Source organism: Podarcis pityusensis (genome assembly GCF_964106645.2).
Source record: "Podarcis pityusensis genome assembly, chromosome: 7".
NCBI lineage: Eukaryota > Metazoa > Chordata > Lepidosauria > Squamata > Lacertidae > Podarcis > Podarcis pityusensis.
This window is the reverse complement of record NC_138031.1, coordinates 85,766,941-85,781,300: the sequence shown is the minus strand read 5'-3', so window position 1 is coordinate 85,781,300 and position 14,360 is coordinate 85,766,941. Positions and strand designations below refer to the sequence as shown.

The 14,360-nt window shown below is 42.9% G+C and overlaps 1 protein-coding gene across 3 annotated transcripts in view; it reads right to left on the bottom strand.

Moving 5' to 3' along the window:
- Positions 1-14,360, bottom strand: part of DIAPH1 (diaphanous related formin 1) — an 84,938-nt gene extending 70,578 nt beyond the window's left edge. For 2 of the 3 annotated variants that reach the window (XM_081014649.1, XM_081014650.1), the window contains exon 1: positions 13,999-14,357. In XM_081014649.1, the coding sequence (XP_080870775.1) occupies positions 13,999-14,157 (159 nt within the window). In that variant the 5' untranslated portion in view covers positions 14,158-14,357. Of the gene's footprint in view, positions 1-13,998 lie in introns of all 3 variants that reach the window. The other variant, XM_081014651.1, reaches the window with a different exon arrangement.

The window sequence follows — 14,360 nt, the reverse complement described above, 5'->3', positions numbered from 1 at the left end:
AAACTGGGGGCTGTTGCAGCCTGTCCACAGCTCACCTAGGCTGCCTATCATGCTATAGTATGAAGCAGCACCTGTGTGTGGTCCAGCAAATGCAGCATGATGACATTCTTATATTTTTATTATATAAGTGGAGCTCAGGGCAATGTACTACATAGTCAAGATAAAACATCTACACATCAGAATAGCATTCTGCTCCCACTTCTCAGGACCCCTGCCGGGTGCAAAGCACATCACATAAATATAAGGATGAAATCTTTAATTCAAAGTAAACTTTCGCAAGTCTCTCCCATGTGGCTTGAGAAAGTTATATTTGGAAAGCTGTCCTTCAACACCTAGGAGTAGTCTCTCTCTCACACAGGAGACCCAATGAGGAGCATTCACTCTGCAGAAAGGAAGAGAAAGCTGAAGGCCATGAATCTCCACATGCCAGACTTTTTACTGCAAACTAGTATTGCTGGACACACACTCACGGTCCCTTTTCCTTTGCAAGATCCACAAACAAAACATTCAGAAACTGTACAGAGAGTTCCACTTTAAAACTCCCTGGGGGAGGAGAAGGTATTTGAACAGTGACTCCTGAATGCCGCGCCAAGGCAAAGGCAACGGGTGTGCACCTATACAGCAGTTCAATCTCTCTCTCTCTTACACACACACACACACACAGTCACAAAAACCTGCTGTATTATGTACATCTAGGTCCAGGGTCCTGAGACAGGGAAGGTGCATGATAAAAATTAGCATATGGCATAATGAACCTGAAATAGATACACTATTTAGAATGCTTGGTCTGCTACAAGACAAAACAGATTCTTATTTGTTGATTTTAACACCTCAAAAGGGCTGTTGGGCAAGTTTTAAGGAAATATCTAGGTAAAAACCTAGGATTTATCAAGAGAAACGGGAAATAGATTTTGTAAGGTTTGTATCAAATAGCATATGGAGTTGGTTTTGGCAAACTGTACCTAATTTGACACCATAAAATAAACATTAAGGAAAGGTTTGCATATTATTATGTTTAAATGATATTTGGTTAAACAGAATTTACACAACAATGAAAAACATCTGTTAGATATTATGGAATATTGGAGTGAAGCTGTTTCATATTTACCAGGAATCTCCTAAGAAAGTGTTATATCAAAAATCAGTTTTGATCTTCAGAAAACAAATGGATTTACATATCCAGGATGAATCTATAATCTTTCAAAAGCTCAGTCGTTTGAAATCATTCAAAACCTCAGTCGTTTCACATGTTAATTATGTGGGTGCATGCATGTTTTCAAGCATTTATTTCACTTGGTTTGGAAGAATCTGGGGCAAGCGACAAGCAAGAGGAGTCAATGGCTGTGCTGTACAAAGGCTATGTTGTACAGATATTGCTTGGAAGGCTAGGTGTTTGGTCCTAAGAGTGCTGCTTGTTTAGTAATCCAGACAAAAGAAGTAGCAAGTGCTATCCTATTACTACACTTGAATATTGGTTTTATGAGTTTTTCAGCAGATACCTGAAATACTTCTTTTAAATTAAAAGGAAAGCTTTTATAATAGCCAAGAAAACTTTCTCAATAGCCAAAAATATTTGAACTAAAATAATTTGATGAGGGGAAAAACTCATACTTGATGTAATGAAAATATTTTTAGGGATGTGACAACACAACCACATATACTTCCTTATAGTGTTAAAAAAAATTTAAAAAGTGAAGGTGCTGAAAACTTAATATGCAATTTTTTGCACACTAAAGGACTATGTTCTTACATAATATATGCACGCAAGCTTACTAGGGAAAGTCACCCAAAAAAAGTTTAGGCAGGTTTCCCTAGAAAATGTCATTCCATGTGTGCAGTGCTTTAGTCATTTCAATTAGTAATATACTAAATGCATAATATATACAAGTTGAAACAAGCAAAGTCATCATCATCATCATCATATTTATGTGTTCAGTACCCACTGAACAATGGGTTGCATCCCGTTAAATCACTATGTGCATGGGGTGGCTTCTGCAGGCACAATGAAACTTGGTTTGCTGTGCAGCCCCCACTTCCCTAAATCAGATCAGGGTGGGGAAGGAAGGCATGTTCCATTGCACCACAGAAGTCGTTCCATGTGCACAGTGGTTTGGTTTAAAACAACCCAGTTTATTATTTTTATTTTTAAACTGAAACTCCATGAAAAAATACAGTAGTACCTCTGGTTATGTAACCCTCTGGTTACGTAAACTTCAGGATGCAAAAGCGGCAAACCCAGAAGTATTTGACCGGGTTTCGCACTGCGCACATGCGCAGAAGCGGTCCTCAGGTTGCGGAAACCTCAGGATCCGACCGGACCTCCGGAGTGGATCCCGTCTGAAACCGGAGGTATCACTGTACAGTAATAGGATGCTGATTTCTTGTGGGTAATGTGTAGATCATTGTAGGAGCTGGTGCACCATTGTGGATAAAAATCAGATCTTGCCTTTGCCATGAACTCACTAAGTAGCTTTTGGCAAATTATTCTCTCCCAGCCTCTCCATATGGCATATGGGAGATAATATGAACTTAGGGCATGCCGTTATTGTAAAAATTGCAGCTAGATGATAATCCATGAGAAGCACTTTGAAAACTTAGAAGGGCTGAATGAATGTGTAAATGTTATTAAGAAACTGCTCCCATTTAGTTGTTGTTGTTATGCTCTGGATTAACCATGTAACATTTCTGACAACATCTCAGTCATCTGTGAGCAGGGGCTGCAATATTTGTAATATATACTTATTAAACTGAACATTACTAAATTAAAAACATAAAAATATATATGTGGCTGGTTTATTTAAGAAATGTTTAAGTGTGGAATACTCTCCTCAAGGAGGCTTGCCTGGCACCTTTAGGCACCAGACAAAAACACTCTTCTTCTCCCAGGCCTTCGGCTAATTAAACAATCCGTGGCCTTTTAAATTGGGGGGGGGGGGCAGTGCATACCAGAAGGGACCTAGTTAAATGTTTCCAATAAAACTGGCAGAAGCATTATAGATAGAGAAGTCTCCCAAGCCATCAATGAAACATTTCCCAATGAAATTACAGTGGTACCTCTGGTTGCGAACAGGATCCGTTCCGCAGCCCCATTCGCAATGTGAAAGGAACGCAACCCGCGTCTGCGCACCCGTGGGTCGCAATTCTCCACTTCTGCACATGCACGTGACATCATTTTGCGCGTCTGCGCATGCGAGAGTGGCAAAACCCGGGAAGTAACCCTTTCTGCTACTTCCGGGTCGCCACGTGACACAACCTGAAAAAACGTATCATGAAGCAAACGTAACAAGAGGTATGACTGTATTGATATCTCATTCTTCCAGTTTTTCTATTAAGTCTAAAACATTTAAATAATGATCAGAGATGCTTTTGGAGCAATTTTGCTACTTGGCTATAATTTAAACTGACAGAGATGGCAAACTTTATAGTCTACTACAGATGTCAGATGTGTGAGGTTCAAATCAGAAGCCCCTTTGATGCCAAGCAGACTATTCCTTGTGCCACCACCAGACCATACTTCTCCTGATACTTGGAATCAAATGAATCAAGAAAGCCTCTCTCATATCACGGTCTTATATGTAACATTTCCAGAAGTGTCAAAGCTGTTGGAACAACCACCTTTAAAAAGGTGTTTTGGGGAAACTGGAAATATACGCAATGCTTTTTTGTTTATCAGATCTTCAAAATGCATTGGCTTCCAAAGGGCCCTCCAGAACAATGTAGGATGATGTTCAGGGATCTGCTAGGAAAGGAGTGGAATCCATCACATTTGGGATAATGTTGTCTGATTTCCAGTGACTGCCCTCCCACACCCCAGAAGCTTCCCCTGCTCAATCCCAATTGTTCAGGAGGGGCTCCCAGTGCCCTGGAAAGACTTTTCAGGGGAAAGAAAGTTTTCCTCTCATGAACTTCCTTCCATCCACTTTACTGGAAATCAAGTCACCTTGTAACGGCTTAAATTTGCCTTCTGTTTGCAGGCTTGTCTTGAAGTCATTAACCATACTTCCTGCTATGCCTATAAGAGGATGCTTTGGTTAAGAGCAACTTCCTTGTTTGATTTTGCTGTTCGTGTGAAGGGGAGAGTAAAACCTGACCTGGCTTAAGTGAGGATTTGATTATATGAACGTGACCATTCTGCTTATCTTGATTAACTTGTACCACTTGATGTTTTTTAAAAAATTTAAATGACTTAAATTATATCCAAACAATTACTACAAAATATCCAGGGTTAAGGACTGGAGTACAAAGCTGTTACCTGACCATATCTGAGTTTTTGCCTATTAGGAAAAGGAGAGGAAACAGGAAAAACACATCAGAATTATGGGTTGTATTCAATTTGGTTCTACTAACAGTAGACCCACTGAAATGAATAAACCTAAGTAGTGCATGTCTATTAATGTAAATGGGTCTACTCTGAGCAGGACTAGCATTCAATACCACCCCAAAAATAGAAGCCACAGGTGCTGCAGTGCAAAATCAAGCTGTTAATATTAACAGTCCTTACAAACTATCTTCTCTATATAGGCAATAGGTAAAGGACCTAATGATGGTTAAATCCAGTCATAGGCCACTATGGGGTTGTAGTGCTCATCTTGCTTTCAGGCCAAGGGAGCTGGTGTTTGTTCACAGAAAGCTTTCCGGATCATGTGGCCAGCACTAAACCGCTTCTAGTGCAACAGAACACTGTGACGAGTGCCAAAGTGCATGGAAACACCATTTACCTTCCCACCACAGCGGTACCTCTTTATCTACTTGCACTGGTGTGCTTTCAAACTGCTAGGCTGGCAGGAGCTGGGACACAGCAACGGGAGCTCACCCCATCATGGGTATTCAAACCGCCGACCTTCTGATCAGCAAGCCCAAGAGGCTCAGTGGTTTTAGACCACAGCGCCACCCTGACCCACTAACAGAAAAATGTGACAAAAGATGCAATGTCTATTTAGAAAATGGTAGCAGAAGGATTCCAGACACAAGCACATACCACAAGCAACAATCCTACTTTCCAGCTTCTTCCAGCCCCCCGTAAGAAAGAAAAAAGCCAACGTGCTTGAAGCCTACCACATCACAGCATTAAGGGCATATAATAATCTGAAGACTGAATTAACCAATACTGAACTATCCAGTAGTTATCATACATGCTAACTTGGTTCAGTTGGAACCCCAAATATTTCATACTATGGAAACAAGCCTTTTGCTCATCAATTCCCCTGCCCCTGCCTTCTCACATGGTCCTCTTCAATTACAGTGGTACCTCAGGTTACATACGCTTCAGGTTACAGATGCTTCAGGTTACAGACTCTCCTAACCCAGAAATAGTACCTCAGGTTAAGGACTTTGCTTCAGGATGAGAAAAGAAATCATGCTCCGGCGGCATGGCAGCAGCAGGAGGCCCCATTAGCTAAAGTGGTGCTTCAGGTTAAGAACAGTTTCAGGTTAAGAACGGACCTCCAGAACGAATTAAGTTCTTAACCCGAGGTACCACTGTACTGTAGTTGCTCCCTTTTCAGTACAAACTGCAAGCTATTTTGTCCAAACTGGCAATTAATTGCATGTGCTCTCCAGATCAGGACTGCAAACCACAGTTTGAAGATGGTTCACAATCCTGGTCTGGAGGGCAAGCATAAACCACTGTACCCACCTCAAATCCATGTGTTTTAATCAGAATATAAAACAAATTCAGCATGGCTGTGATTGGGCAGCTGCTTCTCCCTCTCCCACACCCAAATACAGGTGTTGTATGTGAGGGGAAAAGGTTCCACGCCTCCAAACCTTTCTAGGCCTCACACACTCCCTCAATCAGGCCAACTCATTGCTGAAAGGAACCATGAGGCTGCTTTTCTACATTTCCACTTCACTGCTCCCTGCCAATTGCAGCCACTGCAGTTGCTGCCAAGTTTGTTCTCCAGCCTGCCCACCAGTCCTGCTTGATCCAGCTGAACTCCGTAACTGTAGGCGCTACTGCCCAAGCTCTGAGCTCCTAGCTGGAGGACAGCTTTCCCCACTCTCCATCTCCTCTGCCTTCAAAACAAAGGAGACCTAAACCTGCCAATACACTCACAATGGAGCAGCACCTCACCACAGAAAATAAGCAAGAGATAATCATCCAAAGCAGGGGCTCTCAAACTTTTCCCTGAGCCACACTTTGAGAATCAAAATTTGCTTGCATCACACTGAATTTTACATATATATATATATATATATATATATATGGAATGAACAAATTCTTATGCCCCCAAAATAACCCACAGATGCATTTTAAATAAAAGGGCACATTCTACTCATGTAAAAAATGCTGATTTCAGGACCGTCCGCAGGCCAGATTAAGGCGGCGATTGGGCCAGATCTGGCCCCTGGGCCTTACTTTGTCTGCCTATGATCTATTGTGTCAAGGGAAAGGCTCATCCTTCATCAATGCTTCTCTTGCTAGTGATCCCTGGACAGCTCTCATCTCCAGATCCACCACAGTTCGTCACATCTGAAGAGACAGCTGCTGCAGGGCTAAGGAAGAGACATGTTTCCAAACACTGCAACTCAATAATTAGGAGCAGGCAATTACTGGATCAAATGTGTGGAGGAAGGAACCTTATTTGCAATCGTACCCAGGATCAACCAGCAAAAAGCCAAGTTTGCTGCTCACATGCCCGTCTCACTCATAAGGTTTTGGCACATGGATAAAAAGCAGCTGAACCCTCCCTATCCCAGCCTTATCATCCCAAGCAGGACGCAGTTGGCACTGTGGTCTAAACCACTGAGCCTCTTGGGCTTGCCGATTGGAAGGTCAGCAGTTTGAATCCATGCAACGGGGTGAGCTCCCGTTGCTCTGTCTCAGCTCCTGCCAATCTAGAAGTTCGAAATCACACCAGTGCAAGTAGGTAAATAGGTACTGGTGCAGCGGGAAGGTAAGAGGCATTTATGTGCGCTCTGGCTTCCGTCACTGTGTCCCGTTGCGCCAAAAGCTGTTTAGTCATGCTGGCCACATGACCCAGAAAGCTATCTGCAAACAAACGCTGGCTCCTTCAGCCTGAAAGTGGGATGAGCGCCACACCCCATAGTTGCCTTTCACTGGACTTAACCATCCAGGGGGCTTTTACCGTTACCTTACCTTTACCATCCCAAGCACTCCATCACTCCACAAATTATTCTCCCTAGTTCAGCTCAGATATCAGAAGTGTAAAGCACCACCACCCAACTTTATATGTGATTGAGACAGATGTGTGACTAAACAAATTTAGCTGCTTTGTCTCATCTAGTTGGGCACTCTAAAAACCCTATTAAAATAAAAGCAGAATATCCTTCCATTGTGGCTATATTAACTAACTCTGTAAAAGGAAGAATTAAGAAATCCCAGTTGCTCATTAGCCCCAGAATGTTTGATCACAGCAACTGCTGCCCCAATCATGTGCAGTTTTACTTACCTGACGTGCAAGCACAGTTTTAATGCAGAGATAACACTCTCCAAGAACTGCTTAGTGAGTCTCTCAAATACTCTAAGGCAATGTAAACTGGGTTAGGGCTGGTCACTTGGAGATAGACATCTTTGTGAGACAATTATGAGGACTACATATACCTCCTAGCAGGCCTGTGCAGAGTTTGTCTGAGGCCCGGGACAGGAGTCTTGCTCTTGGCATGACAGGATAAGTGCAGCATGCCTTTGGTGGGGGGTCCTGAGCAGCTTAGCCCTCCAAGGCCTGGGGCAAATGTACCTGGCTGTCCACGATCACCCCTTCTAGCCTCAGAAGCAAACACTCCTTTCAGAACCATCAGGTATAAACAGGCTTTCCCTCCTCTCATTCTTAGGAGTGGCTCCAACAGAATTAAAGCACTTAGCAAAGAGCAATAATATAAAACCTATCAACAGGGCCCCAGTGCATTCTAAACAAAGTTTCATTTAAGCCTTTCCCCTTAACAGCATGGCAACATCTCAGAAAGATAAGATAATACAGTGGAACCTCGGTTCTCAAACCACTCTGTTCCCGAATGTTTCGGCTTCTAGACGTCGACAATCCGGAAGTAAGTGTTCCAGTTTTCGAAAGTTCCTTGGAACCTGAACGTCCAGCAGGGCTTCCCATCTGCAAAAAGCCTAGCTGTCAGCCAACTGGAAGCCGCGCTTCAGAATTTGAACGTTTCAGAAGTCAAACGTCATTCCGGAACAGATTGCATTCGACTTCCGAGGTTCCACTGTAATTTATTTCACCAAACGCTACTAGTGATTTAGGCCCAATGTATAGACAGTCAAAAGTATTGTTTTTGTTGACAATATCGTCAGTATTTTGAAAATATTACTGTGACTATTATTAATACTCAGTTTGCAGCAACTAGGGTAACTCACAGAAGAAATATTTTACATCTGACAAGGATGAGAGGCTCTTTTCTGCTTGCAGAGCTTTACATTTTTACTGAAGTGGCCAGTAATGCAATATGCACTTTTAATATAGAAGTCTTATCTATTTCAGTCCTCAACTGTGTGTGTGGTAGAAGTTCAACACAGAGAGGCAGAAAGATTCTTGTGCCATTTTTTCCACTTGTTGATGATCACTACAAGTATTCTGCAGCCATTGATGTCTGTTTATAATAGGCTGAAGAGATGATACTCTTCAAATGTTAAAGGATGTAATATGATAAGACAGGTCAGCCTGTGGTAACTCCTACACTTGACCCCTTTATCTGTGTTAACCCCCCAACAGCACTACGGATAAGGCATTTTCATGGTGTACAGGACATATAAATCAGGGTGGATAAAAATTGCTGATTTTTTTTTTTTAGAAAAATCAAAAAATCAGATTTTATTTATTTAAATCAGATTTTTAAAATAAAATGCTTTTGGAGGAAAAATCTTTCTAGAGATAGTTTTCTATTTAAGTTATAGTCCAAACGCTAATTCATCAGGAAATAAGGATTTGTTTTAAGTTTTTCATGTGTGCTAAAACTCAGTCTAAGTTGGGGTTTTTTGTTAAATTGTTTAACCACACCAGTCAACAAACATGAATACATATGCTATGTTATTGCTTTAGTTAAATAAAAGGTTTAACTTGTTATTAAGGAAATGATTATTTTTCTCCTTCCAATAAAGTACAGTGGTACCTCGGGTTACAGACACTTCTGGTTACAGACGCTTCAGGTTACAGTCTCCGCTAACCCAGAAACAGTACCTTGGGTTAAGAACTTTGCTTCAGGATAAGAACAGAAATCGTGCAGCGGCGGTGCAAGGCCCCATTAGCTAAAGTGGTTTTCAGATTAAGAACAGTTTCAGGTTAAGAACAGACCTCCAGAACGAATTAAGTTATTAACCTGAGGTACCACTGTACAGCAGAAAAATTGTCCAAATATAAACAGTTAACTTCTTAAACCTCACAATAATTTCATAATTATCTGTCTATGTATTTCTAATAGTATAACCAAATCAGTAATTTTTTATATAACTGTAAAAACTACTCTGAAAATTTATTATTCCAAAAATGAAACCTTCATCTGGTTGTAAATATTAAGATTATACCAGCAAGAATGAGTCTTTTTGTAAAAAAGAAAAGAAAAAAGATTTAAATCAAGTCTTACTGACTAGTGATTTAAATCAAATCCAACACAGACAGACAGACAAACAGACAGACAGACACACACACACACACACACACACACACACACACACACAGAGGGCAGGTGTGATTCAGTGAATAGGGTGGTTGGCTTTTAAGTGGAAAGGTCTGGGTTCTAATCACTACTGACCCATAAACCACATTAAGCCAGACGTTTTCTCCTCACCTAACCTACTTTATAGGGCTGTAGTGAAGGTAAATGGGGAAAAGCCCCACATAGGTCACCCTGAACTAAGAAAGAAGTGAAATTTAAATAATTATTGTAACGATGGAAAAAAAACCCAACCCCACTGTGTAGCTTTCTCCTACACATTACCAGAGAGTTCTTTCATTTTCTTCTGAGCTTAGTCTATTTTCAGATGAATGCAAGCATCAAAGCACACAACCTTCAAAAGATCACCTAGTCAATTGCTCTGCCCTTAAAAATAGGAACAAGTACAATAAAGGCATTTGGGACATGCATACATTTTATCTAATCGATTTCAAAAGCATCTAGAGATAAAGTATAATTTGATGGACTGTTCCAATGCACATCCATTAGCATCATTCTGAAGTTTTCTCTTCTTAAATGTGTGTTATCTTGAATATCCCAAGTTAATACATACAACCTGATAATTTAGTTTCATTGTTTTTAGAAATGAAAACTCTAAAGTTTACTGCTTTCATCGTTCCATTTGTAAATATATTACTGAAAGAGAAAAACCGGATGTAATTGTGAACTTTTACTTCCTTTCCCTCAGATATAAACTTTTGTTAAATTATCCAAGAATAGGACAAAGCAGACCAAATGCAAATCAATCTGCAACTAAAAGCGCTTAAACAGTTCCTTACAGAATGGTCTCATTACACATAGGAAATAAATACGTCACATCTTTCCATGTGACTGTCAATTTTAATACGTCAAGCTATCTGCACTATGTTTGCACATTTGAAACTGGAGCCTAAGCACATTAAAAAATTAGCATACATTTTATGGCTGCTCTCTATGCACATTCACAAAAGACAGCAAGAGAAGTCACCACCAGAAGTTAAACACCCCAGTTAAAAAACCTATAAAAAGCTTAAACTTTAACATAAATAGTCAGGTCAATATTTATATTCCACTTTGATATTTTCATCAAATTCTTAACTGTGTCCTAACTGAGACACCTCTGCTATAAAACTACTTATAATCTAGGCAAGTGAGGAATATTATTTCTATCATTATAAAGAAATGGGAATTCAACTTGCCAGTTTCCAGCAACGGGCTTAATATCACCTGCTGAACAGTCGCACCAAGGTCAAATCCACACCATTCATTTAAGGCTTCCCTTAAAGAATCCCGGAAACTGGTAGTTTACCTCTCAAAGCTACATCCACAAGCTACATATCCACATCACTAGTTAACAGGTTAAAAAGCGACAATCCTAACACTTCCCTAACTACAATATCTAAAACCATGCCTGTTGCAACACAGTAATCAGAGGCTTTTGCCTCTGCATTAATACTGAACATATACAGGCACGACCCATTATGCATGGTGCAAGACAGGGTCTTCTCTGTGACAGCACTCCATTTGTGGAATTCTCTTCCCATGGAAGTATGTTTGTCCTCCTTGTTGACATACCTTTCAGCCTGAACACATATCAGTTTGCTCATACTTTTGCAGGACGAAGGTTATTTGGAGTATCCAAGTTAATGTTGACTATTATTTTCTTGTCTGCTGGATTATAGAACTTACTTGGTTGATAAAGTATTTTTTGCTATGAAGTTTTTAGAGGTTAAAAGATTTTCCCTCCCTTTTTGTAATTAATTGTATTTGATTTGATTGGGACTGCCGACTACCCTGAGCCAGTATGGGAGGAAGGGTGGTATAGAAGCAAGACGAATGAACAAGAGTTCTTTCTGAACCAAGACTCCTCTCAGAAGTACAGGACATACCCAAAGGTAGTGAAGCTTTCCACACTTGACTCAAATTCCTGCCCACCTTTTGCTGCTTTGTAAAAGAAATACTGCTCTGCTGAACCCATAAATTATACTTCTAAGAATGTTTTCAACCAAACACAAGTCTGTACATGCACAAAACACTATCAAATCTTGATTTTTTTTTCCCCTGAAACACAGGGGAAGTGACAAAACTCTTCAAGAATAGACCAAATGAGAAGCTAAAACCAGTTTAGCCATACTTCTTCAAAGGAAGCAGTGAGTGATAGCTTTCTCTGACATTCTTTCACAAAGTTATACTAAAATGATCTACAACGATATACAATTTTAAAAGTGTATCTGTTAGTTCAGCAAAAAAGGAATTACAAGTCTCCTATTTCTGCAATCAAGCCTTTGTATGTGTGTACACCTTTGCCTCAGGGCCAAACTACACTGAGGCTAGTTCAAGTTACCAGAATCTTTTTCACAACTGTAAAGGGAGAGGAGAGGAAATCAAGTTCAGGACAGCAATGTGCAGCGAGGTGTGTTTAACCCTTTTCTCTTGCTCTGAAGTCCTGAAGAACCTACCATGACAAACCAATTTGATTTATACACAGCGGAATTCCTCCCCCCCCCCCCGCCCCAATGTTTTCTGCACAGCTTTGTGATCTCATAGAGACTACTATTCCAATTCTCTCCCTATTGGCACATTTACAGAGCAGCTTTTACTCAGAAGGAAATCCCACTGTACTCAATGGGGCTTTCACACAGATAGGTGTCAGCTTGTGGCACTTGTTTGGAGTGAATCAGACAATACTGGGTTTGGGGGGGATACTTGTGGCCCCCAGTTGGAGTATCAATTACTCAGCTTGGGGGGGGGCGGTTCAAAACATGTCACTTGCGGTACAAAACAAGTACAGAACTTTGGCATCAGATTGGAAGGGGTCCTAAATTTCAGGCTTCCCATTTAATAAAGCTATAGGTGTGTGCTGCACTGCGGCCTTAAGCATCCCAGGCTCTAACAGGTAAAAGACAGTTATTAAGCAAAGAATTTGCCCTGAAACTAGAGAAACAGAAAGTTGCAGAGCTTACTGTAAATGTAGCTCATTAGGAGCCACATGACATTCAAGTCACCAAGCACAAATTCAGTCACTTGAGTCTTCTTAATACTGGTTCAAAATAAGTAACACCACAGATGTTAGCTTGCTACACCAACCAAACACCCCAGCATCTTTCTTAGTGGGGAGAATGATAGGATCCTGCCTACAGTGCAATGAGACTGCTCACTTGATACCAATGACTGAGCAAAGAGCTTGAACACTTTTAGTTGAAAGTCTTTCCATTCCCCAAGTAAATTTCAAGCATGCTACTATTGTTGGTTTTTTACAAGAGTATTGCTCCTTGTTCTACCTTCTGTCTCTTGTCATCTCACTGGCTTATCTGTTCAGATGTTATAATGGCCCTGGGCACAGGGCAAGCCCACCCATGAGGCGAAGTAGCTGCGCATCTGCCACTGCTCACCTGGCACCCGGCAGAGGAGGAGGAGGAGACAGGGTGGGGAGGAGAGGGGCATTTATTTTCAATTTCACCTATAGTGGCAAAAACCCAGCATTTTCCTCCTATTAGCAGCTGCTCTGAGGGCCTAAAAAGCAGAGGGTCTTTCACAGCCTCCTGCCCTCCCTCCTCCAAGGTCCTTTTAACTGGAGAGGGAGAGATCAGAAACTGGAGTGTCTTCTATATGGAAAAACTTGGCTCAACCCCCCCATTCCAAAATCAAGCCTGCCCTCTTCCTGATCCAAGCCCTCTACACACAGAAACTAATGGCACCTAAATATTGCTTATTGGTGTCGGTCAGGTGCCTTTCACTGTGTTCTTTTCGGTGCCTGCTGAAGACCTTCCCATTTAGATGCAAGACTACCCAGGTGTTTAAGAAAACCTGCATGAGGGTTTGTTTGTTTGTTTGTTTCTATAGGAAAAAAAATCTGTCTCAGTCTATTCTATTCTGGTTTCAAAACTTGCCGTGTGTTTTACAGTCATGGCTTTGTAACCGTAAAGAAGCGACGCCTTTATTATTCCTCTTGTTTTTTGGTAGACCACTCTTGTTTTCCCATTAATTCTCACGCACGCCTGCGCGCACCCAAAGGAAAGGGAGCGGGGCGAGGGGGCGAGGGGTCAGGCAGGGAGCCCTGCACGTGCGGAGGGAAGGGAGGGAGAACTTCTGCCGGGCACCGCCGCCTCCGGCCGGGCAGAGAGGGACGGATCCGGCATCCGGGGGCCGCCAAAGCCCCCCCTCTCCCCCCGCTGCCCGAGGGAGATGCCGCCGGCGGGACACCTGCGCGGGGAGGGAGACGGGGGCCGCTTCTGCCCGCCTTTCCCCGGACGAGGCAGAGGACGAGGCGGCGGCGGCCGCGGGCTCCGAAACGCCGCCGGGCGGGCGGGCAGGTGCGGCCCCGGCAGGTCCTTCCCCCTCCCTCCGTCCCGCCCGCCCGGCCCCTCAGGAGACACTCACGAATTTGCGGGACTTCCCGCCTCCTCCTCCTCCTCCGGGGTCTCCTCCAGGCACGGCCGTCGCGGGGGCCTCGTCGGCGGGGACCTTGCTCTTCTTCCTCTCGCGGCCGGTCCCGCGCGAGGGTCCCCCGCCGCCGCCGCCGCCGCTGCCGCCCTCCATGGCGGGGCGCGAAGTCCGCCCCTCGCCGCCGCGACCAGGACGGGGGCAGCTGGGCTCTCCTCCCCCGGCTCGGTCAGTCAGTCAGTCAAGGAGCGAGCGAGCGGCAGAGCGAGGCGGGCGAGCGGCTCCTGACAGCCACGGCGCTCGACGCCCACCCGACGGGACCTCTCAACGGCCGGGCAGCCGCGCCTGCCGAGCTCCGC